General features: G+C 49.3%; 1 protein-coding gene across 3 annotated transcripts in view; it reads right to left on the bottom strand.

Moving 5' to 3' along the window:
* ITGA11 (integrin subunit alpha 11) overlaps positions 1-25,301 on the bottom strand; it is a 183,843-nt gene that overhangs the window by 143,296 nt on the left and 15,246 nt on the right. For 2 of the 3 annotated variants that reach the window (XM_075896851.1, XM_075896853.1), the window contains exon 1: positions 22,921-23,146. The exons of the other annotated variant lie outside the window; for it this stretch is intronic. In XM_075896851.1, the coding sequence (XP_075752966.1) occupies positions 22,921-22,972 (52 nt within the window). In that variant the 5' untranslated portion in view covers positions 22,973-23,146. Of the gene's footprint in view, positions 1-22,920; positions 23,147-25,301 lie in introns of those variants that run through there. 3 annotated transcript variants of the gene reach the window in all.

Below are 25,301 nucleotides of genomic sequence, written 5' to 3'. Positions count from 1 at the left end.
AAAGGTGCTCTGCTGGGATCAGCCATACAAAGGAATTTAGAAGTAAGTAAAAGAACTCACTAGCAGGAAAGTGTATAAATCAACCCTTTTTAGAGAGGCGTGTAAAACGGGCCATTTCACACACATGTGCAAACTATGAAAAAGCATGCGCTGGCGTGGCTGTTTCCTCGGTAAAATAAATGGGCAGGAGCCAGACAGGCCCCCAAAAGACGGGCACAAATGATAATCAAGGAGACCAGCTTGGAAACGGATCGATTTGGTTCCTTTTTACTAATGGCGCTGGGGGAAAACGCCTCACGTTGGAAACGAGCTCTTGGAAAATCCTGTGCGAGATGCGCCATTGCCAGCCGCCCCACCCCCGCCGCCTCAGAATCCTAATTTTAAGAGTGAAGGGGGGTGGGTCTTTTTATTGCTGTTCTGAGGCCTGAGTTTTGAGGGGGTCACGTTTTCAAGCTTTTCTCCACGCCGCGAATGAAGGTTTTTGTTTTTTTTTTTTTTACCTGAAAGCTGAGATTCTCACGTAACCCCCAGGATTTGAAGCTGAAGAAAAACCAAAAATATTGGAAAGCTCATGATAAAAAAATCCATGTGAGGTGGCTACTCCAGTGAGGAAACCTGCAAGGCCAACTCTCCATGACACAGTAATAGAGATGTAGCCGTGTTAGTCTGGTGTAGCTGAAACAAAAAACAGGACCATGTAGCACTTTAAAGACTAACAAGATGGTTTATTAGGGCTGTGTTTAGACTGCAGGGTTTTTTCATAAAAAAGTAGCCTTTTTTCAAAAAAAACTTCACCTGCGTCTAGATGACAGCTGCGTTCTTTCGAAATTAAATCGAAAGAACGTGGCTTTTCTTTCGATGGCGGTACTCCTCATTTCACGAGGAAGAACGCCTTTTTTCTAAAGTGCTCTTTCGAAAAAAGGCGTTCTTGAATGCAAACAGGGCTTTTTCGAAAGAGAGCATCCAGACTGCCTGGGTGTTCTCTTTTGAAAAAGCGGCTTGCTTTTTCGAAAGTACTGCTTGCAGTCTAGACGCTCTTTTTCGAAAGAGGCTTGCAGTCTAGACGTAGCCTAGGTGATTAGCTTTCGTGGGCCAGACGCACTTCCTCCAAACGTGGGCCAGACCCACTTCCTCAGATCAAAAGACATTTACCTCCCCCTCATCCCCCTTCTGTTCCGAAATCTGATTTGTCCTTTTCATACATGTTCATTTTTTGATTGTCTCCCTTTGGTATATATGGTCGTGCCAATTTTCTTCCACTATTTGATCTGAGGAAGTGGGTCTGGCCCACGAAAGCTCATCATCTAATAAACCATCTTGTTAGTCTATAAAGTGCTACCTCGTCCTGTTTTTTGTTCTCCGTGACACACACACTAAGCCCCGCTCAGCCCCTGACGTCGGCGGCGCTGCGTCTGCAATTAGTCTTCAAATGAAACTGTATTCAGGGCCAGGAGGACAGGAGGCTGGAAGAGGCGTGTGGGCTGCTGCAGCCTCGCCTCATCTCACCCCAAGGCCTGGTCTGCTCTCTGAGGAGAGGTCAAAGTTAGCTGTGTTAGTCTAATTTGATAACGAATGTACCTTCCCCACCAAGCAAAGCCCCTTCTGCTGCCTGTAAGGGCTTTTAAAATCGACTGCTGCGCTGCAGACAGATGAGAGGTGTCACGCTAAATTCAACCTCCCTGGGTTGAATTTGGGATCGTGTAGACACAGCGCCGTTCAGTTCCATGGCTTGGCCTCTGGGCTCTGCTTGGGTCTTTAACTCCACTGAGGGTTGTGGGGCTTTGAAAAATCAAAGGGAGGTGTCCATGCTGTGTGGGAGTGATTGTAGTTTTCAAAAAATAGTGTTGTTTTTAGGAAGTTCATTTTTAGTTTAGATTTCTTTAAAAGAAGGGATCGTTACCATATTTCCAGTTCATTTTTTTAAAATGGGAATTCCATCAACTGTATTTTATTTCTTCACCTCATGAACTGTTACCATTTGCTCTGTTTTCTCTCTCTCTCTCTCTCTCTCTCTCTCACACACACACACACACACACACACAATGTGAGCCATAGTGCCCGAATGTGACTGCTCTGCCCAGCACTTTCAACTCTGCTGCCCTCCTGGGCACACAGCAAAAGCCCCAAGGAACTTCTGAATTTCATTTCCTGTTTGGTAAGTGTGGTGAGCCCGGCGAGCCCAGCAGCACACCCAACCAGGAGTGCCCAGGGTTGCAAACAAGCTCCAGCAGGGAGCATGGAGGAGATCCTGGACCTGATTGCGGTTGTCGGAGGAGAATCTGTGCAGGTAGAACTCTGAACCCACAGAAGAAACGCTGGTATCCATGTGCCCAAATTGCACAGGGTGTGTCTAGACTACATGGCTCCGTCAACAGGGCCATGTAAAGTAGTTTACTCAACATAGTCAATGAAGCGGGGTTCTTTTTTGAACCCTGGTAAAGTCCTGGTCTTCACAACATCCTCTGGCAAGGAGTTCCACAGGTTGACTATGCACTGCATGAAGAAATACTTCCTTGGTTGGTTTTAAATCTGCCACCTGTTCGTTTCATTTGGAGACCTCTAGTTCTTACGTTATGGGAACAAGTAAATAACTTTTCCTTATTCTCTTTCTCCATGATTTTATAGACTTCTATCATATCCCATCCCCTTAGTCTTCTCTTTTCTAAACTGAACAGTCCCAGTCTTTTTAATCTCTCTTCATAGGGCACCCGTTCCAAACCCCTCATCATTTTTGTTGCTGTGAGCGCATGAGAACATGAGCATAACACGCCGGATGAGATGTTGAGGCTTTTGGGGGAGCAAACAGACCTGATGAGGCACCTGTTAGAGATGTAGGAAAGGCAGCTAGAGAGCAGAGAACCCCCTTCTCCCACTGATAACCCATCTGCCCTCCTCGCCAACTTCCAAAGCCTCCTCTCCAGATATCTTAGAAATTGGGGAGCGGGGAGGAAGAGACGGCAATTAACCATCAAAATGATTCTTTCTGGTTTCCTAACTTCAGTGCCCTACTTCCCGGGGGCACTGCGGACGCTAGAAATACCAGATCAGCTGGGAATCAGTTCAGAGCAGGCGAATCGACAGTGGGGGTTGCTGTGATCCAAGTAGCCATGGCAGTCAATACCCTTCTACTAGGAAGATCGTGACTCTGGGAAACGTGCAGGGGATAGTGAAGGGTTTTGCCAGGATGCGGTTCCCTAACTGTGGTGGGGCGATAGACAGAAAGCACGTCCCTCTCTTGGCTCCGGATCACCTTGCCAACGGGTACATACACTGCCAGGGGAACGTCTCAACGGGGCAGCAAGCGCTGGAGGGTCACAAGGGATGTTTCCTTGAAATAGCAACATCACAATGTCCTTTGACACACAGCCTGTCCTTTGGCCCCTTTCCTGACAGATTACCTGGTATTTCCATAAGATCATGCACATTGGATACCTGTCCAGTTCTCTGCAACAACAGTACATTGGTTACAAGAGCTCACATCAGTAATAGGAACAATCCATAGCCAGTGGATAGTGACAGCACATTCTTTTATGGCACCTCTTTGGCTCCACACCATTGCAGTTTTGGGCTTTCAGGTTTAAAGTGCAAGTCTCCTTTGCCAAAGCAAGCTCTGTCCATCCCCCTTCTCCTGTGGGCTCAAAACCCGGCCTAGCAGAGACAAACGACTGGCTGGGTGTGTCTTCCTCGATCACAGTGGCCATGGAACTCTCCCCCCCCCACACACACTCAGTAGGGTAACAACGATAAGCAACCCAGACCCCCTTCTGAAATTCTGCTTCCAGCTTCAATCTCTGCTTCCACAGAGGGCCGGACTAAGGGGTGGGCTAGGCGGGCAGCTATCCAGGGCGCCAACCTATGGGGGGCACCTGGCTCCTGGCAGGCTGCAGCGGCCGCCCGGGGCAGGAGCTGTGTTATCCCGCACAGCACTGGCCAGCAGCACCCTTCCCCCCGTGGCCGCAGGACCCTGCATGGCCAAGCGCAGCCTGCCCCGGGCGGCCCTGGGCTGCGCGCCATCGGCAGTGGCTAGGCCGACTGGGCAGCGTATGCGCCGTGCGTCCGCCCACACGCCCCAGTGACAGGCCCACACATGTGTCGTGTGCCCGCAAGCGGGGCTGTGCGCCCTGGGGGCAGCGCTGCACGCCTCGGGCACCAAAATGGCTCGGGCCGGCCCTGCTGCCACATGGAACCAGCTATCAACTTCCCTGATCGATTTACAAGTATCCACAGTGTCCAGAGATGGGAGCTGAACTGCCATCTCCTGCATTCTAGAGAGAGTAACACACAGCTGTTCTGCCCTGCTTACGTGGCTCCACGGTCCTTCTTCCTATGAATCTGAGACACACACTGGCCACTCTCAACATCCACCTGGGAACACTCCTGTCCCCCACACCCTGACTTCCCAGTAACCTGGTCACATACAGTCTCTTGGGTACCAGATTGTTCCACTTCTCTGGCTGTTCCTGCCTCATTTGGAACAATCCTCAGTCCCTTTGATGCCTCTTCACAATCATCCACATTGGATTTTTCTGTGGATGATTGTGAAGAGGCATCAAAGTGGAGTCCCGGTTAACAGAACAACTCCGTCAGACACAGAAACAAGTGCCTCACACGCCCAGCTGCTGCCTTTTACAGGCGAAGCGTTCTCCTGAATGCCTTCTCTAAGCAAGTAGAATAGTGATAGAAATTACATTCAACACTTTACACCTAAGTTTGAATAAAGATGCTAATTATCTTACCCATTACAAAGATAGCTTCCCCAATTATCACCTCTAATATCATTAGCTCACAGACATTTACCTCCCCCCCATCCCCCTTCTGTTCTGAAATTTGATTTGTCCTTTTCATATGTGTTCATTTTTAAAAAAAATTGTATCCTTTAGTATATATGGTTGTGACAATCTTCTTCCACTATTTAATCTGAGGAAGTGGGTCTGGCTCACGAAAGCTCATCACCTATTTAACAAGATGGTTTGTCTTTAAAGTGCTACATAGTCCTGTTTTTTGTTTCTCCAAGGAAGGCACTGTCACCTCTCTGTTACAGCAAACGGCTTGCTCAAAGCACTGAGAGGACTCGCTTCCCTATGAGCTTCCTTAAGCAACAGTTCCCCCTTCTCTGGCTCTGCAGCAGCATCGCTCTGCTGAGCCACACGACTTCTGGGATTCCTTTTCTCCCTGTACCCCCTCTGGCCTTTCAGGTGGATTCCCAGACAATCCTCTTGCAGACTCACGAGTTACCAGATCAGAGACATCTTCCTTCCCTTTGCAACTTTCCAGCCGGCCGCAAGCTTCCCCACAGTCAGTAGGTACCCTTGTTAACTCGCCCTCATTCTCTCCTTGTGCCCTGGAGAAGGAGTCAGCCTGGTGCCACAGAGTCGCTCCCCCCTCTTCCAGCAACACAGCAGCATCAGGCGAAACATCAGTGCCACCCCGGTCTGATCTCAGGGACCCTGGCGAAACAGTGCCTGGATCTACCCAAGTCAAAGCATCATTCTCCCCAGCAGACACAAAACTAGAGCCACCTCCTTTCTGGGCCTTAGCTGTATCCAGACCCAACTCTGGGACAGCAGCCCTGCTTTTAGCCATCACAGGCGGAGGGGCACGGAAGAAACTCTTCCCCACACACAGCCAGACAATCAGAGACGGTTGCTCCCGTCGCAGCACCCCGGCTCATCTCAGGCTCACAGCTAGCAATTGAGACAGCTTCCTTCACTGACACGCTGCTCTTCTCAGCAGCCAAACTGCCAGCTTGCACACTGCCCCTTCACACCGCTCATTTTCAGCTTGTGCAGGTTCAATTTTACAAACCTCACCAGCCAACAACTCCTCATCCTCCAGAACTTTATCTTTTTCCTCAGCTAAAACTCCGCTCTGGCCAGCCACTCCAGAGTGCCCCAGAGAAACATTTCCCTGATTTCTGGGCTCTTCCTGCCCTGGTTCTGATTCCAGCCTCACCTCTGAGGCATCAGACAGGCCAAGGGTCCCCAACGCGGTGCCCATGGGTGCCATGGCGCCCGCCAGGGCATTTATGTGCACCTGCCTAGTTGGAGTCATGACATGGGATGGCCGGGGGAGGACGGGCCGCATGTGCTGCGGGGCTGAACTCACGCCATGACGGGGCATTGGGGAAGCACCGGCGGCTGGAGACCCTGCTGGGGAACGTGGCGGAGAAGCCGCGGAAGCAGGGCGGCCGGTCCGGAGCAGCAAAATGGCCGCGGTGGGGGGTCTGGCACCGGCGCAGGCGCACTTGGCATGGGGCCGGCCGGGAGACACAGCGAGATGCCGTCACCCACCGGTGCGGCGCCCGCCATGCAAAAAGGTTGGAGACCACTGAGACAGGCCCTCACTCACAGGCTCACTGCCCCCCTGCACAGACACACAGCTATCTGCCACAGGCACCCATTTAGAGACACTTTCCCCTTGGTTACAGTAAGACTGACCAGCCCCAGAAAACTTCCCAGAGTCACCTGCACCCCCTCACAGACCCCATACATGCTTTGGGACTGTGTTACAACATCAGCCTGATTATAATCACCCCACATGGTTATACAACGAATTCCCAGGAGGATACAGTCCCTTTTGATCTTTGATTCTCTTAAGCTGAAGTTCAAGGCTTGCCATTCGTTCTGCCACTTTCTTAAGCTGAAGTCTGGCGGCTTCCTCCTCGGCTTGTCTGACTTCTCTGGCTATCTCTGCCATGCTCTCCGCATGTTCTGCCTTTTTCTTTTCAAGCTCCCAATCCAGCTCCTGCTTTCTTATAGCAATTTCTTCCTCTGTCTTCTGCTTTCTTTCTGCAGCTTCTTTGGCTACTAACAACCATTCCAGTTCTAGTTTAGAGGCTTTCTTCCTAAAGGCAATGCCTCTCCCCGAGCACAGATCCTTCAACGTCCTTTTGCCCAGACTCTCATATAGTCTCTGGCTCAGTGCAGCGGCTCTTTAACCAACCAAACTCCCAACACCAAAAATCAAATGTAGACAGCGTGGGGTCCTGATCCAAAGCTCAACTGACCAAGATCTGTGGATCCTGCCGACTACGCCACTATGACGGACCGGGACGGGTCTGGGCACAGCCGAGGGCGTCCGCTCAGGGCCAATTGCTCAAATTCAGGGCTCTCTTTAGCCTCCAGACTGGAGACCTTCCCAAATAGGCCACAAACCAGTCCCAAAGAGCGCTTCAGCTCCCTGCCCGCCCAGCCAAAAGCCTCATGAGCAAAACCCCTCTGACACCCCAGCAATATCCGTACCCCAGATGGCCCCGGGCCTAATACACAGGTGAGGTGTTTTAGAAGCCAGTCTCACCTTCCCCAGACAAGTTCTGTCCGGTTCCAAGAAACGAGCCACAGATCCCAGGTCAATTTACACACTGGACCTTACCCACAAGATCACGCTGAGCCAATCCTTTAGAATCTACCATCTAAAGGTTTATTACAGAAAGAAAGAAAGAAAGAAAGAAAGAAAGAAAGAAAGAAAGAAAGAAAGAAAGAAAGAAAGAAAGAAAGAAAGAAAGAAAGAAAGAAAGAAAGAAAGAAAGAAAGAAAGAAAGAAAGAAAGAAAGAAAGAAAGAAAGAAAGAAAGAAAGAAAGAAAGAAAGAAAGAAAGAAAGAAAGAAAGAAAGAAAGAAAGAAAGAAAGAAAGAAAGAAAGAAAGAAAGAAAGAAAGAAAGAAAGAAAGAAAGAAAGAAAAGCATGAGAGTAAGGTTGTTAAAGTCTCATACATTACATGCATCGCATCTTCCAGTTCTCGATGCAGGCTTGCAGCAGAGATATTATAACTACTGGCTTAAAAGTCCTTGGTGTACATCCTATGTCAGGATGGGTCCAAAGTTCTTTCTGGCTTGTTGCTCCCTGCAATGCTGCATTTGGGATGAAGAGATGAGCTGAGCACCAAAGAGGACGCCACGTGGCCCCTATATACCCCCTTCCTCGTCTCTTCTTGGCTGCAGCAGGTCACTTGGTCAGTGGCCTATCCCTGTGTTCCCTGCTGGTAGCCCTTAGGTATCAGTCATTATTCTTGAGGGCTGTGTCTAGACTGGCAAGTTTTTCCGCAAAATCAGCAGCTTTTCGGAAAAACTTGCCAGCTGTCTACACTGGCCGCTTGAATTTCCAGAAAAGCACTGACGATCTCATGTAAGATTGTCAGTGCTTTTCTGGAAATACTATGCTGCTCCTGTTCGGGCAAAAGTCTTTTTCCGAAAGACTTTTGCACAAAAGGGCCAGTGTAGACAGCACAGTACTGTTTTCCGCAAAAAAGCCCAGATCGCGAAAATGGTGATCAGGGCTTTTTTGCGGAAAAGCGCGTCTAGATTGGCCACGGACGCTTTTACCGCAAAAAGTGCTTTTCCGGAAAAGTGTCCTGCCAATCTAGACGCGCTTTTCTGAAAATGCTTTGAACGGAAAACTTTTCCGTTAAAAGCATTTCTGGAAAATCATGCCAGTCTAGACGTAGCCGAGGTGTGTCCTTGCCCTTTAGAGGGCTATTGTTCCATGGAGACTTGCTCATTAGCATGTCCATAGGCTGATCTTCTTCGCCCATTGCTCAACCACATACAGAGAAATATTCAGTATCCCCAGAGAATACATGCTTATAACTTCACATACAGACATTATACAATCACATGAATAGCATATACAGAATCATTTGCACCTCACGTGACCCCCTTTGTACCACTTTTGGGGCAAACACCCCACCCCATGGGCACAGCAGTGATCTGGCTGCTTTCCTAACATCCAGTAACATGACAAAAGGGGCTCTAGGTCTCATGCCACTGAACTGCACCAACTTTTGGGGTGAATGGCAGTTTTCAAGGGGCACAAAGCAGGCCCCAGGGTCGCTGGGTTCAACTTCTTGCTCACGGGAAAAGTGCTAGGGAGACATTTAGAGTAGGTCTTTACTTCAGAATATTGACTAATAGATGCTGAGTAGCATCTATGCATTTCATATTCATAATATGAACCTGTCTAGTCTAGCACCCTCGGGACCTGACTGGTGCTGAACCAGCGAATTTACCAGACCACGGGAGGTCAATATTGTCTAGCAGCATCACCAACACTTCCACTGCTGACTGGACTCTGAGAAGACAGTGAGGGGTAAATTAGAGCTAAATAACAGCACAGAACACCGAGAGCCAGGACTGGTGGTTGTAAATAAACTTTATGGGACCACGGGAAACCTGGCCACACTCATGGTAAGTGGGCATTCAGCTAACTGAAATCATGCCAGACCACAGACGTTGCCAGACCACACACGTTGCCGGACTAGAACGTTTAACCTGTATGGATTATCTATCTATCTATAGACACACATTAAGCACCAATAGCACTGAGCACCAATATTATAGCAGGTTAAACAAACATCTATGAAGGATGATCTAGACGGTGCTAGGTCCTGCCGTGAGGGCAGGGGACTGGACTCGATGACCTCTCGAGGTCCATTCCAGTTCTAGTGTTCTAGGATTCTAGCAATGATATAGCTTGAACTGCCCTATGAGTTTTTAATCACCCTTCTCCCTTTATGCCAAGTATCTCATAACTCTTTGCATTGACTGAAATAAGTTTTGGCTTGAGCAAACAGGGACGTTGTTAAGATCAGGACCAGTGAGTGCTTTCCCAAAGCAACAGAAAGGGAATTCCTCACATGGGCCGGCATTGAAATGGCCCAAAGGAAGGGGACAAGACGTATGGTTGCATTTTAGTGCAAAGCTAGGAAGTTCTTTCATGCCGTCTTTGGGTATTCCACGACACCAGAAAAATGCTCACTAGTTCAGTCTCGTTTCAGATGATCTATGCAATACCTTTTACTTGTAAACTAGCAGGGTATCAAAAGGAGGCATTAAGGGTGTAACTTGAGGATACACACATTCTGCGGAAGACTAATATAATAATGCCGCATGAGTCACCTTCCCGGAGACTGGTATAGTATGGAATCTTTTTCCTGAATTATATTATTACTAGCAGATGTACCCAGCACTGCCTGGTCCTTAACTCCATTAAGGGTTTAGGGTTTTTTGGAAACTAAAAGGGAAGTATACATGCTTCATTTAAATCATATTTTTCAGAAATAGTGTTATTTTTACGAAGTTACTTTGTTTTGGAGTTCTTAAAGGGATTGTTGAAATGTTTCTAGTATTTTTTTAAAACAGGAATACCAGCAAATGTATTTTTTTCTTCATCCCCATAAACTCTTACATTTGCTACGTTTTAACAAAAATGGGTGATAGTCAATTTCTAGTTTGCCGAAATAGAGCACTTCCCCAAAATTTCTCCGTTTGATCTCCATTCTGTAAGGTTTATTGAGAAGCAATCCAAGTCAGTCCAGGGGTGCAAGTAACTTGCAATTCTTACTGGTATTGTTGCATTGCAGTCCCCCGTGTGTGGGGGAGAGGGGGGGGAGACGTGGTCAGGGCAGGAGATTGGGGGCAGGGGGAGTGATACAACATTACTGCAAGACAAGTGTGGAGTGGAGAAGGCTCAAGACAGAGGATTGGGGAGTGTCAGGGTGTGGAGAGGCCCAAGGCAGGGGGTGGGGAAGTGGGAGGTGCAGGAGTCAGGGCAGGGATTTGGGGCTGTGAGGGGCTCAGGGTAGGGTGCTGAGGCTATAGGGGGTGCAGGAGAGGAGGGGTTCAGGGCAGAGGACTGGGAGTGCAGGAGTCAGAGTTGGGGGTAAGGTGGGGCTCTGGGGAAGGGAGTGGGCAGGGGGGCAGGTGGGGAAGGGGAGAAACCCTGCCCCAGTTTGTACCAGGTTGCTTGCTCTTCCCCTTCCAGTCCCCGTCAAGGAGCCATCCACGCTCCTCAGCCAGTGAAGGATGCAGCAAACTCTGCACTTTCCCCTCGCTCCCTGAGAAAGGGGGAATGGCTTCGGCCCCTCCCCCGCTCTCCCTAACAAGTGTGGGGTGGCGGCACCCCCAGCCAGCCCCTTTCCCCTGCCTGGTGCTTCTCAGAAAAGAGAATCAATCCCATTCCAGGAACATCCCATTGTCCTGGCACAGCCAAACCCTGCCCTTAAGTCGAGGTCGGGGATCCAGGTAACCTGCAGTCCCTGGCTTGCCTGGATCCAGCCCCTGGGGTTCTGGACTTTGGGCTCCACCCCCTGCCCCCCATCAGCACTGGAGAGCTCACATTGGCCCTCCATCCCCTTCATGCTCTTTGTGCGGTGGTTAGAAGAACCATTCTAAGGGTCTGTCTACACAGCAGCGTTATTTCGGACTAATGGACGTTATTCTGAAATAACGTCATGCGCGTCCACACAGCAAGCCCATTCTTTGGAAATAAATCTGAAATAACAGGCTTCTGTCTCCGATTTCTGTACACCGCATTGTACGAGGAGGAAGGGAAGTCGGGGGACGAGTGCTCTATTTCGAAATGAGTGCAGGGTAGACGTGCTCAAATTCGAAATAAGCTATTTCGACTGAAACAATGCAATTAGCGTAGCTCACGTTGCGGATCTTATTTTGAGTTTAGCCTTTCTGCATAGACTCATCCTAGGAGTTCTTCCCAGGGAACTGTTGGTAAACTTGGCTGTCCTGGGCACACAGGGGGAATTGTGGGAAGGCATTGGAGGACTAGGGGCACTGAAAAGATTTTACCCGTCTCCTAATTACTCAGAGTAAAAGTAGAACCAACCTCTAGAGAGCCTAAACTCCCCGCTCCCAGAACTCAGGCGCGAGTGTTTGTGTGCGGGTAGGAAAGCGTTTAGGGGAGATGTCCTATATGGGACTTGCTTCTGTTCCCATATGAGTCGACGCAAACTCCCATAGACTTCCGAGAGGCAGGATCAATCCTGGAATATTAGACGTGATTTCAGCTCTTATCCCCAAGACTGGCACACGGTTCATTCAGTCAAAGAATATGTATTTCTTGCTTCCCGAAGACTCCCCAAATTCCTCCCCCTCTGCTTATTCCACCCCATGCACCATTGCTGACAATGAGGCGGGACCGGGAGGACATATTGGCAGCAGGTAGGAAGTCTCCTCTGCTTGAGAGGAATCATTGACAATGGCAAGACAAGAGCAAACACCACAGGGGATGTTTAGAGGCAGGAGCATCTGGTTGGGAATGCCAAGGTTCAGGGCCATCCCCTGGGCCCAGTGTCGCTAGGGCGAGCAGAGTGGAGCGGGCAGGTGCTAGGCAGAGCACTCTGCTTCCTGCCGCCGCCGCGAAACGGAGTGACCTGGCTGGGAGAAAGCAGTGGGACGGAGCAGGATGCGGGGTCTCCCCACTTCCTGTGGCTCCTGCTGCTGTGGGGAGTGAGGGAGGGCCTAGCCCTTGCGCTCAGCTCCAGTTAACCCCCCAGGCCACCCTGGGCCTCACTGCCACGCGGCTAACGGCAACACAGGAGACTGTTGTGTCCAGGCGGCCATTGTGCGGCCCCCTCAAAGCGTAAGGCCTGGGGCAGGTGCCCCGAGCCATCCTAGGCATGGGATAGCCCTGCCCTGGTTCCTTGGAGTCTCAGATTCCCGCACTGGCTGAGTGGGTCAGCTCAGCTCTTCACCCTTTCCCAGGCGAGCACTGGGCGGCTTTCCCTGCGTGAGGGTTTCTTTCAGCCACAGGCGTCCGGACAGAGGCCCTGAATGGCTTTTTGGGACGCTGATGTCAAAGTCAAAAATCCCATTGACTTCAGAGCCCACTTTTGTAAGAGAAGGGGTGTGGCCCAGTACCCCAGGCCAACATATGTTCCCTCTCAACTCTGTCGGGCTAGTTGGGTCTTCCCTGCCAACAGGGAGAGCTGCATTTCAGTGATGGTACTTGCTATCAACCCAGCCCAGGGACCTCTCAGGTTCATAGCAGGGATGTCAAATATCGGTTCACTGAAAAGTCGAGTAACCACATGAATTCTTAGTGGCTACTTGACTATTCTATAGTCCCCGGGGGTGGGGCTGGCGGCCCCGGGGGTGCAATCTGGCCCCACTCCCGAGGAGTCTCTGCCACCTCGCGCTGCTGCCTCACTGTCAGAGGCAGCAGTGTGGGTGCCAGGAGGAAGTCACTCCATGAGGGCAGCCAGTTTAAAAACCACCTCCCACAGACCAGCTTCTGTCTTCAGCAAGTCTGGATTTGCCGCGGGCAGAGGCTGCTTTGTGGCAGCCTCCTCTGGGCCAACCCCACGCCCCCGACAGAAGCAGCAGTGCAGGGCGGGGCAGGTAGCACCACGGAGCCAGTGCTGGTGGGAAACCGGTTTTTAAGCCAGCTACCCCTCCATCACCTGCTCCTGCTTCCTCCCACTCCTTGCTGCCTCCGATACAGAGGCAGCAAGGGGGGAGGGGAAAGGCGAGTAGTCGACAAGATTAACCGGTAAGCCTAGACTTATTGGTTAATTGTATAGTCAACTACTCGTTTACATCCCTGGTTCATAGATGTGTCTAGTTTTAGTGAGCGGCTGAGGAGACATCTGGGGCAAAAAACCAAAAAAATGACTTGGAGGAAAGATTTAGAAAATAGATGGCAAAGTTAGTGGAATTCGTCATCTACTGGAGGAAAAGCAGTTCAAAAATGTAGGCAGATGTTGAACAGAGCATTTAAGGCAAAAAAAAAAAAATCGGAGACTGTTCAAACTGGCTTAAATTACAAAAACATACCTTGTAAAAGGTTGTCAAGGAGACAGTTAATCTGAAGAACCACGTCTTATTTTCTTGTCAGAAGTGACATCACGGTCATAAATAAGTGACCAAGTAGCCCACAAGTTTAGCTTGCAATGCTGCCAAAACCGGAAGCCTCAAATATCTCCTGTCCGCCCTGGAGTTTGTTTAGTATAAATGCCTGATATTCCTTAGCCCAAGCATGCAAAAGAAAAATATTGTTTGGGAAACTACACTGAGGAGGAAAGTGATCATTTTCTTGGAAAGAAAGCACTCTCCTGACAAAACCCCTCAGTTCTCCCTCTGTTTCTATTCCTTTCTTACTGGAGCTTTGCATTTGCTGGCAGAAGGAACTTTCTTCTCGGCGTATGTCTACACACAGGACAGAAGTCGAATTAAGCTGCGTGGCTGCAGCTACATCAATGGCGTAGCTGAAGTCAAAACAGCTTAATTCGGTTTTTGGCACTGTCTACACAGCAGGAAATTGAAGGAAGAGCACTCTTCCTTCAACTTCCCTTACTCCTCATGAAATGAAGGTTACAGAAGTCGGAGAAAGAAGTCCTCCCGCTCGACATTATTTCGAAATAAAGGCTTGCTGTGTAGATGCGCACTTTGTGATTTTGGAATAACGCTGCGGTGTAGACATACCCGAAAGGAACACACAATGCTGAAATGGTTCTGTCTGCTCTAGGTCTATTCCCCCTGCTATATCTAGACAGCAGGGCTACGTCTGGACCCTGGAAGGATCCCCAAATAGCAATTCTACATCTTTAAACACGCCTGTTATTTCAAAATAGATTTCAAAATAACAGGTGTGCTATTCTGGCATCCCTGTAACTCTCATTCCACGAGGGTGCAGGGTTTGTTGGAATAGCGCTTTATTTCAAAATTGGGCATTGTGTAGACAGTGCCAAATTTCTAAATAAGCTATTTTGAAATTCTCAAAACAAGCTATGCAATTTGCACAGTGAAAATTGTGTCCCTTATTTCGAGGTCAGGGTGCTGTGTAGGCACACCCCCTGTGTCTGAGAGCTTCACAGAGCAGAATTCCTAATAGAACAGACCAAGAGAGGAGACATGCAATTCGAATCTCTCTCTCAAGTGCTTACGTGACCCTCTTTACTATAGTATCTGAGCACCTCACAATCCTTTAATACATTTGTTCTCACCAAAGCCTTCTACGGTGGGAGGGAAGTGCTGTTACTCCCATTATGCAGATGGAGGCATGCAGAGACTAAGTGACTTGCCCAAGGACACATGGGAAGTCGGTGGCACTGCGGGGAATTAAATCTCTCTCTTCCATATCCCCATCTATCACTCTCTCCACTACACTATCCTACCTTTACCTAGGGTGGTAGGAAACCAGGAAGTCTCAGCTTACTTTTCAGTGGCTCACAGACCAGGAAGGTAAGATTGGCTCAGTTTTAGGGGCTGCCTCATGGCAGCTAACAATCCCTGTACCACCCGCAAAGCCTGCGGGGTTTGCTCAGCAAGGAGGTTACTAGCAGAACGGTTGTGGTGTGAAAGCGGGGATACAAGGTCTCCCTACCCCCCATTAGCAACACCCCCCCGTCACAGCCAGGGGATAGCCAGTAGGAAGGGTTGCCCCTCCGGCGCCTGAAATATCTCCGATGCCAGGGCGAGAGGACACAAGGGCTGTTGCTTCACGCAGACATCCCATTGGGGGGAGGAGATTGCATAATTGCCCACTCGGGGTGGAAGTGAGGACTTCTGATAGTAATTGGGGACCCTGCTGGCGTTTTCTTCCCCCAGGGCCCTACTGTGGATTTTTCCCTAGGAGAGGGTCCCCCACGTTGGCTGTGGCAGCAGATGTAGCCTGATTCCAAGGAGGAGGATTCTGGACAGCGACAAATTGAAAGGAGCAAAGGAAGCTCTTCTGAAGATCCGAATTGGAACCACGTGAGCCGGGCGGGACGCCAGCTTGGCTCCCACGGATCCAGGGGACTTCCCTGCGCCGTGGAGACGAGGGCTGTGCATGTGGCAGCCAGGGAGTTCCCATTTGCACCAAAACCTGGTGCATTCTGAGGTCAAATGTCCTGGCCTGGGATTCTCCACAGCATGGACTATTTTCACTTCTGGGTCCTACCCACTCATTAAAGCCCACATTTGAGGGGCGGCATCTCTCTGGTGACAATACGTATGTGTGGTTGATGCTACTAAATCCTAACCTTGGGAGAAAACTTAGAAACCCACGACCGTGAATCCCCCAACAATGACTATCGTGACATCTAGAAATTACAGGGCTAGAATTTATCACCTTGCAGCAAACCCAGCCACTTCAGCCCCCAGGTGAAATAAAACCTTGAACGTATGAAATTCACCCATGAGTTTTGCCAGCCGAAAGTGAAACAAGCTCCTGCACAACTTGCAAATCTACAGGCCGAAAAGGCTGAAGCTCCCAAACTCTAGCTCAGGGCTACTCAATTTTGGAAGCCCTGGAGGCCACAATGGGTATGTCTACACTCCATGGCTCCGTCAACGGAGCCACGTAGATTTGTTTATTGGGCAAAGGGAAATGAAGCGGAGATTTAAATAATCGCCGCTTCATTTAAATTTAAATGGCTGATGTGCTGAGCCGACAAACAGCTGATCAGCTGTTTGTCAGCTCAGCGCGCTAGTCTGGACGCTCCCCTGCCGACATCAAAGCTCTTTGTCAACTGCCCTGGTAAACCTCATCCCACGAGGAATAATGGGGTGGTTGAAAAAGGGTTTGATGTCGACTGCAGAGCATCCAGACTAGCACGCTGAGCCGACAAACAGCTGATCAGCTGTTTATCGGCACAGCACGGCAGCCATTTAAATTTAAATGAAGCCGCGATTATTTAAATCTCTGCTTCATTTCCCTTTGCCTACAACCCTAATCTACAGGCTCCGTCAATGGAGCCATGTAGTTTAGACACAGCCAATGATATTCACAGCACATGCTGAGGGCCGCAACTTAAGTGTGGTTGTGTATATATGCAAATATCGATGAAAACTGCTTCTTTCACACTGACAGGCATGAATACAAAGATTAAGGCAAGACTACACAACATGCAGGCCCCATTTAAGTCAGTTCTGCTGATAATAAAATGCAACATTTACCCAATTTCCACCCATAATGACAGCACTTTTAGTGAGCAATGACAGTCGAGGAATGTAACTACTAAAACATAGGCTATGTCTACCCTGGCATCTTCTTGCTGAAGAACAGCCTTTCTTCCGCAAAAACTTGCCGGCTGTCTACACTGCACGAGCGATCTTCCAGAAGTAAATTTATAGTATAGCGTTGTAAAACAGGGCTTCTTCCGGAAGAGTTATTCCTCTCCCCATGAGGAATAAGCCCTCTTGCGCAAAAGCTCTTCCAGAAGAGGGCAGTGTAGACAAGCAACATGAATTTCTTGCGCAAGAAGCCCCTATGGTTAAAATGGCCATCGGCGCTTTCTTGTGGAAGGCAGTGTCTACACTGCTATGGATGCTCATGCACAAAAGCACATCTCTTGCGCAAAAACACATGCCAGTGTAGACGCCCTCTTGTCAAAGAGTTTTTGCACAAGATCTCTTCCGCAAAAGAGTCCTTGCGCAAGAAGCTGCCAGTGTAGACGTAGCCATACAGAGGCATAGAGAGGAAAGGCCGGGGGGAAGTTGCCTCCGGGTGCATAACAACCTCGCTACACCTCTAAACACATCTCAACAGAAGATCATTATACTGATTCGCTGTTGTGGAGCATGTTCCCAGTAGAGGCCACATTCAAAGGATTCTACCTGCGAGCTGTGTGTTGAGCCCTGCGTAAACCCAAACTGCTCCGAGAGCCGCAAACAAACGGGCCCACAGGCCGCATGTTGAGTAGCCCTGCTCTAACTCTTCAACAAGATTGTCCATCATAAATAAATAAAGATTGCCTATCTTCTAGAACTGGAAGGGGACCTTGAAGGATCATCAAGCAAAACTCGTGAAGTCATTCTGCCGCTCTACTCTGCACTAGTTAGGCCTCAGCTGGAGTACTGTGTCCAGTTCTGGGCACCACATTTCAAGAAAGATGTGGAGAAATTGGAAAGGGTACAGAGAAGAGCGACAAGAATGATTAAAGGTTTAGAGAACATGACCTATGAAGCCAGGCTTCATGAACTGGGCTTGTTTAGTTTGGAAAAAAGAAGATTAAGGGGGGACATGATAGCGGTTTTCAAATATCTAAAAGGGTGTCACAAGGAGGAAGGAGAAAATTTGTTCTTCTTGGTTTCTGAGGACAGGACAAGGAGTAATGGGCTTAAAGTGCAGCAGGGGAGGTTTAGATTGGACATTAGGAAAAAATTCCTAACTGTCAGGGTGGTCAAATATTGGAATAAATTGCCAAGGGAGGTGGTGGAATCTCCCTCTCTGGAGATATTTAAGAACAGGTTAGATAGACATCTGTCAGGGATGGTGTAGACGGAGCTTGGTCCTGCCTTGAGGGCAGGGGGATGGACTCGATGACCTCTCGAGGTCCCTTCCAGTCCTATTATTCTATGATCAAGTCCAGTCCACTGCCTTTACAGCAGGACCAAGTTACATCCCTGATAAATTTTTGCTTCAAATGGCCTCTGCACGGCTCAAACTCACAACCCTAAGTTTAGCAAGCCAATGCGCAAACCACTGAGCTAATGTAGGATTAGGAAACAAAGTGAGTTTTCCTTGTACAGGCTCACCTGGGTCTGACTGAAAACAGGACAGCAAGGCTAGGCACAAGATCTCTAAATACAAATTCATGCTCTGTAGCATTCGTGGATACCCCACAAAATGGGCAGAAAGCAGTCAGGAGCACCTTCCAGTTAGGCCTTCAAAAAGCAGCAGAAGAGAAGTTGCTGTATTTTAGGCTGAGCCAAGAGAATGTCATTCCTGGTAGCACAGGGATTGCATATTCATGAACAATAGAAATTCTCCCTCTTCAGTGAGCGGTAGCTGCACTAGCAGAGACAGAAGAACACACAAGGTCTCCTATAGCATTTGGGGTCCAACACCAACTCAGCAACATTTCTGTCCCTAGCAGGTTCCCCGTGCCACCCACGCCAAAGAACAGACTAATTCCCCAAGCCTCATCAGCACGAACAACCTTAGGGTGCATCTCCACAGCAGCCGAAACTTGAAATAAGACATCATTTGTGCTAGGTAAATTGCGCATTTTATTTCAAAATGGTTGGTTTTGAAATTTGGCATATACACAGCACCAAATTTCAAAATAACGTGCTATTTCGAGACATCCCTTACCCCTTGTGGAACAAGGGTTACCGGGATGCCGAAACAGCATGCCCATTATTTTGAAAAATATTTTGAAATAATGGGCGGTTTGTGTAGCTGCAGGATAGCTATTTCGGGATACCTCTGGTATCCCGAAATAGCCGGGCAGTGTAGATGTACTCTCAGTGTGTTTGATCCCCACTGGGGACAGTCGCGTTAAATGACATGACTCACCATGATCTTGTGGGTGAGGTAGACCAAAGAGAGCCATGTTCACCATCATGGCTGGTTAAACGTTTCAGAACATGCCACAGGCTAATGTGGGGAGTAGGATCTGTCCTGACCACAACTTTGGGGTCAGCGTCCTATCAGCTAACAGACCTCAACATCTTCTGCAAGCCCAGCGGGGTGATGTAATGGAGACAAGCCCCCAGCTACGCTGGAGCAAACTTCGGGGAAATGATCTGGAACCTCAGTAGGACAATGATGTTTTGACACAGTCACACAGAGCACAGTTCCCACGTCAGTGGAGACGGAGCCTTCCTGGCACAGAAGCCTAGAACTGAAAGGGATCTCATGAGGTCATCAACTCCAGTCCCCTGCCCTCTCGGCAGGACCAAGCACCGTCTAGATGATCCCTGAGTGATGTCTGTCCAACCTGCTCTTAAATATTCCAGCGATGGAGATTCCACCACCTCCCTTGGCATTCTAACCACCCGGATTAATAGAAAATTGAGGTAAAGGGAGAAGTGGAAAATCAAAAAATAAAGTTTGACTAAATCTTTCATCGTGAAATAACTCAGCATGGGGACTGGGTGGTGCAACATATTAGACTGTTTTGTCTGCCTAGCGACCTAACCCCCTTAATGTCCTAGGTGAACTCAGCTTAGGACACAAGGCAAAATGAGTTTGGGGGTTTCATCCTATTCTCCCATGAACATCTAGCTACATGACAAAACCAGCCCGTAACAGGACAGGGTTTATCAGCAGTGCTACCACCGTGCTGCCGAAGGTTACGATTTAGCTTCAGGCTTCTCCCCGACCTACTACTAGTCCAGTGATGCTCCATACAGATCCAACCAGCCAGATGCCAGCATGCTAAATGGAGCGGTGACAGCTCCGAGGGTATTTTCTACACTCTGTCACAAGGGAAAGGCACCCTTGGTTTTCTTCAAACGGGGCTTTGTTTCGGAGCTGGAGGTGTTGCCAATTCACACAACTTCCTCCTCTTGCAGCAAGTCGCATTGTAAGTGATCCACCACATGATCCGTTGACTCCAAACACCCTGACTCCACTGAGACCAACAGGTCCTTTAATAAGCCATTTCTATGAAACCATTTGCAACACTTTACCCACAAAGTTAGTAACCATAAGGACCCGATCCTTGTCCCACTGAAGTAATTAGGAACATCTAAACATCTGAGAAGGAGGTGTCATTGTTTGTGCGCTCTAAGACTAGCTCTCCATGGATCCAGATAAGAAGTAATGGTTCATGATGGGTTATCACAGTTCACCAAACTCAGTTTGCCTGTGCACAAGATACAGATTGAACATCTCTAGTCTGGCACCCATGGGACCTGACCCGTGTCAAACCAGCGGATTTGCCAGACCATGGGAGGTTAATGTTGTCTAGCAGCATCACCAACACTTCCATGGCTTACTGAGCTGTTAGAGGACATTGAGTGGTAAATCAGAGTTAAACAACAGCACAGAACACTGAGCGCCAGGACTGGTGGCTGTAAAACTTTATGGGACCCCGGGAAATGGATAAGTGGACAGCCGGCTAATTAAAATAATGCCGGACTATGGATGTTGCCAGACCAGAAAGTGCTGGACTACAGAGGTTCAACCTGTTGTATGTTGTGTGGAATTCTTTACAAGATCATAAATCTTAGAATTTACACACACCAGCTATGCCTGAAAACAGTCTCTTTAATAGGGGGACGGGACAAAGTAGGTCTGATACGGCAACTTTCTTTCGGTCCTAGGAAGGCACCACATCAAGTCATTCACACACTAGGACATCGGTCATGACGCAACTCTCCTGTTGTGAGCCTGGGACAACCGGCTATGGGGCTAGAAGGATTATTTCCACAGATGCATACTTTGATTTGGTTCCACCTATAGCTTCACCCCCAGCCTGTTGCCCCTACTCCAGTCACACCTGTGAAGTTTGGTCATGGTTGTGTGTGCTTGATGCACAAAGTCAAACGTCCCTTCATACAAAAAGATCAAAATGCCATCTTTAGTTTCCAATCCTTTGGTTGGCTGGAAGACAAGACATAAGAGTACCGGATGAAGCCACCATCAGACGCTGTAAGTGTTAAATATTGACCTTGGCCATTTCAATTCTTCTTGTTGTTGCCCGTTTGCACAAACATTAAAGGGTACACATCTACACTGCATGGCTATTTCGGGTTACCAGAGATATCTCAAAATACCTACCCCGCGTCTACACAAGCCGCCCGTTATTTCGAAATATTTTTCAAAATAATGGACGTGCTATTTCAGCATCCCAGTAACCCTCTTTCCACGAGGATTCAGGGATGTCTTGAAATAGCACGTTAGTTTGAAATTTGGCGCTGTGTAGATGTGCCACATTTCAAAAGAAGCCATTTCAAAAAAGAGATTCGAGATAAGATATGCAAATGAGATAAGATGTGCAGTGCAAATCACGTATCTTATCTCGAGTCAAGGGTGCCATGCAGACACACCCAAACGGTTTAGCGCAGAGGTCTGTACTAATGGAGTTCCGTCCTCACCAGCAGATGTCACTATGGCACGGGGAGAACACGTGTAGCGGAATAGCCAGGTTCAAGTTTGTGTGTGGCCTGCAGGCCAAGATCCAAAAAAGTTTACAGTGTTTCATAAGTGCTGTCTAAAAATATAGAATCAACCCAAGTCTATAACGTGATCTCCCTAAGGCGTTCACGCTGCAGTCTGCAAAGCACACGTAAGCACAGTTTTAAGTACAGTCCCTCGCATCCAAGCATCAGGGCAACTTGATCCACCTATTTTCAAAGGCAAGTCCACCGTTTGCTGAAAAGAACGACAAGAAATAATCTCTCCACAATGCAGCAAGTAACCACAGAATGCTGTCCAAAGTGCAAACCTCTCGGCTCTCACTTTGAGCGCTGTGCAAAGCGCACCGCGTTTTGTCCCTGGGCACGGCGTAGACACATGTTCTCTATTAGGCAAAGAAAGGCAGCTTCATGGTGGCTGCCCTGAGATTATCAAGCAATAGGGCAATTAGCAGAAGTAGATACACCGCCCCCCTCACAGGATGTTTAGAAGTGCTTACAGCGGCACCAGCGAGCCCGGCGTGGCTCATAGCATCGTAGCGAGGTGCAGCATTTCATTAGCCGTAAAAAAGCTGGGAGAAAAGTTTCCTTTTGTTTTACAGTGCAAAGCCGAGCCGCAGACCCGTTGGCTTCTGAGGTAGGGCTGTGGATGCAAAGCTGGCTAATTGCAGCAAAACTGGCTACTGTGGAGACTTGCTTTCTGTTAACAACTGAACTTAAACCTCGCAGGCAAGGGGCCAACACAGAACTCCCCCCCTCCCCATCCTTGTAACCCAATACGGCTCATGCAGCCACGCACGGAGCCAGATAGGAAGGCTGCAAACTCACATCTTAAAATGAAACGAGCACCTCCACACTCGGGCCCCCCCCCCCCATGGTTATTTCGCCCCAATGCTTTCCCCGTGCCCGGCCCCCTTTGGTGCTGCCGACAAATCCACGGCCAACCACAGCCCAAACTTAGCACTGCCGGCGAGGCTGCCTTTTCGTTTTAGAGCATTTTCTCCTCACGGAAGAAAAAAAAAGTAAACGAATCCCACATGCGACTGCAACCCAGATGAGGAGCGGCGACAGCTTTACCGAAAGAGAGTTCTCTCGCCTTCCTTTCCAGTCAGCCCTCGGGAGCCGAAAGATTTTATCCCCTTCCGATGCTGGAGGAAAAGTCCCCTCCTCGACCCCTCCTTGTTTACTGTAGCCCTTTTACAGGGTGGTTCTCTCAGGGTGTTTGCCCTTCAGTTGCCAACATAAGCAAAAAGCAGTTTCCCCCCCTTTTAAAAGCTGCCGTCAGCCCTGAGAGACGCTTCCCAGAGTCCAGCAGCTGGGAGAGGGGAGAGGGAGCTTACCTGGTAGGAGGCTGAGCGCCCAGGCTACAAAGAGCCCTCTGTAGAAGTCCATGTGAGTGGTAGAGGCTTGTGGTACCCTACCCCTACCATCCGCTTGAGGCACTGAGCCAGAGTGGTAGCCTTCCTCTGAAAAAAGCGTCCACTTCTCCCCAGCCTTTCCCCGCTCCCTGCCAGAAGCCGCTCATTGGGAAGGAGTGGGAGGGACAAGCTCAACTTGTAGGAGGTACAGCCTGAGACGACTGGAGAGAGGGCAACGTTGTGCAGAGCATCGACTCTGGCAGCCCGGCCTGCTGGGGCCTCTCCCCCCTCAGGCTTCACGTTCAGATGCCCCAGCCTGGGCAGCAATGGCAGGAGTCACTGGCCGGGCACGGCCAAGGAGAGAGGATTTCTCCCCACAGTGAAGAATCTTTTCGGATGGCAAGAGGAAAGAGCTGATGTCGAGAGCCGCGGCGGCGACGGGCCTGCTGGCCACCGGAGAGTTACACCAGGCCTCGGTCCAAGCCTTTGCCTTTACCGTCTGTCAAGCGCGAATCTCGTGAGGCGTTCTTGGAGGCACGGGCAGTGGGTGAAAGTAGGGCTGGGGAAGGTAAGCCCCAACCCCCACCCCCAACCCTGCCCCTTCTGTCCAGGCTCTGCCATCACGGGAGCCAAGGTGCCCCCCCAGCACCACAGGGAGGGAGACGGCGTGCTGCCCCAGCCTCCCTGGCCCAGAGCACAAGGAGGGCAGGTGCTCAGGGCAGAAACACTCTGCCCCCAGTAGGCCTACAATAGGCATTCTGGGGGCGGAGTCTGTGCTGGGCTAGGCTGGCCCCCCGGTGCACTGCGCACCGTACAGCAGCGATGGGGCGTGCAGCGCTTGGGCGCACAACGCCTAATGGCAGCTCTAAGAGGCAGCTGCCTGGCTAGTCCCCCTCTTAATCCGGCCCTATGTGAATGCAAATCAGTGGGGTCTGAGCAGCATCTGAGCTATAAGATCATGTGCACGGCTGCTGTACACTTCCCCCCCCCCTGTATAAATACATACGTTCATTTTTCAGCTGGATTGGATCCCAGAGGCCAATGCTTGATCTGCAAAAAGAAGCCCTGAAGAACCAATCTCGCTACCAGATTTACCATTTGCATGGCTGGATCTTTGGCATTGTCTCCTGTTACTCAGAGGTCGATCTCCTGGGGTTTGATTTAGTGGGTCTAATAAGGACCTGCTAAATCGACTGATGATGATGCCCCTGTCGATTCTGGTACTCCACCGAGGTGCAAAGAGGAATGGAAGTTGCTGGGAGAGAAGTAGGGGTCACCAAATGAAATTAATAGGTAGCAGGTTTAAAAACAAACAAAAGGACGTTTTTCTTCACGCAGCACAGAGTCAACCCGTGGAACTCCTTGCCAGAGGATGTTGGGAAGACCAGGACTTTAAACAGGGTTCCAAAAATAATTAGATACATTCATGGAGGTTAGGTCCATCAATACTTACTAGACAAGATGAGCAGGGATGATGTCGTCCCTAACCTCTGTTTGTCAGGGGCTGGAAATGGATGACAGGAGAGGGATGATTCCCTTTTCTGTTCACTCCCTCTGGGGCATCTGGCATTGGTCACTGTCGGCAGACAGGACACTGGGCTAGATGGACCTTGGATCTGACCCAGTCTGGCCATTCTTATGTCCTTATGAGAGTTTCTCCCATTGACCTCCTGCAGTGTAAATTCAACCTAAGGTATGTCGACTGCAGCGATGCTATTCTTGTAGCTGGAGCTGTGTATCTTAGGTCAACTTTCTCCCTTAGTATTCCCCAGGCCTCTGGTAAATGACAATGACAGGCAGCAAAAAAGGGTTGGGTTTCTGATAAATGAGATTCTGAAAGGGTTGTTCCATCTATAGCAAACCAGTCCTTATAAGCTGCAGATGGAGACGATAAAGCCTTAATTCCTTCCTCCCACCCCACTTCATATCAATCCACAACCTTTTGAAATTAGCTCAGATGTCGGACTCTTATCTCAGGCTACTGGATACTGTTCAAGCCGGGTTCAGGGTCTGAAGGAAGGAGCCAAGATTTGCTCTAGACGCTTGGCTGACGCAGAACATTTGGGACAGTTTCTTTCCACTTTTTCCAGCAGAAAATGTACATTTGGGGACTCCTGATTGGAGAGAAGGAATGCCTTGATCGGAGATCAAAGCAGCAGCAAAACCCAACACATTTCAACTGTGTGCACGCTTTTCAGATTTGCTTGCATCTGGTTCTGTCCAGACACGACATGCTTTTTGATAAAATTAAACATTTTCCGTTTGCTTCCTGAATGTCCCACCTGCCTCTCCCCTGATCAGATCTAGACAAAAATCAGAATTTCAAAGGAGATCAACAGCGGAGGGGAAACACTGTTTTTCTT

The sequence above is a fragment of the Pelodiscus sinensis genome, chromosome 14 (assembly GCF_049634645.1).
Source record: "Pelodiscus sinensis isolate JC-2024 chromosome 14, ASM4963464v1, whole genome shotgun sequence".
Classification (NCBI taxonomy): Eukaryota; Metazoa; Chordata; order Testudines; family Trionychidae; genus Pelodiscus; species Pelodiscus sinensis.
The sequence above is the reverse complement of the archived record's forward strand: the minus strand, read 5'-3'. Positions and strand labels throughout refer to the sequence as shown.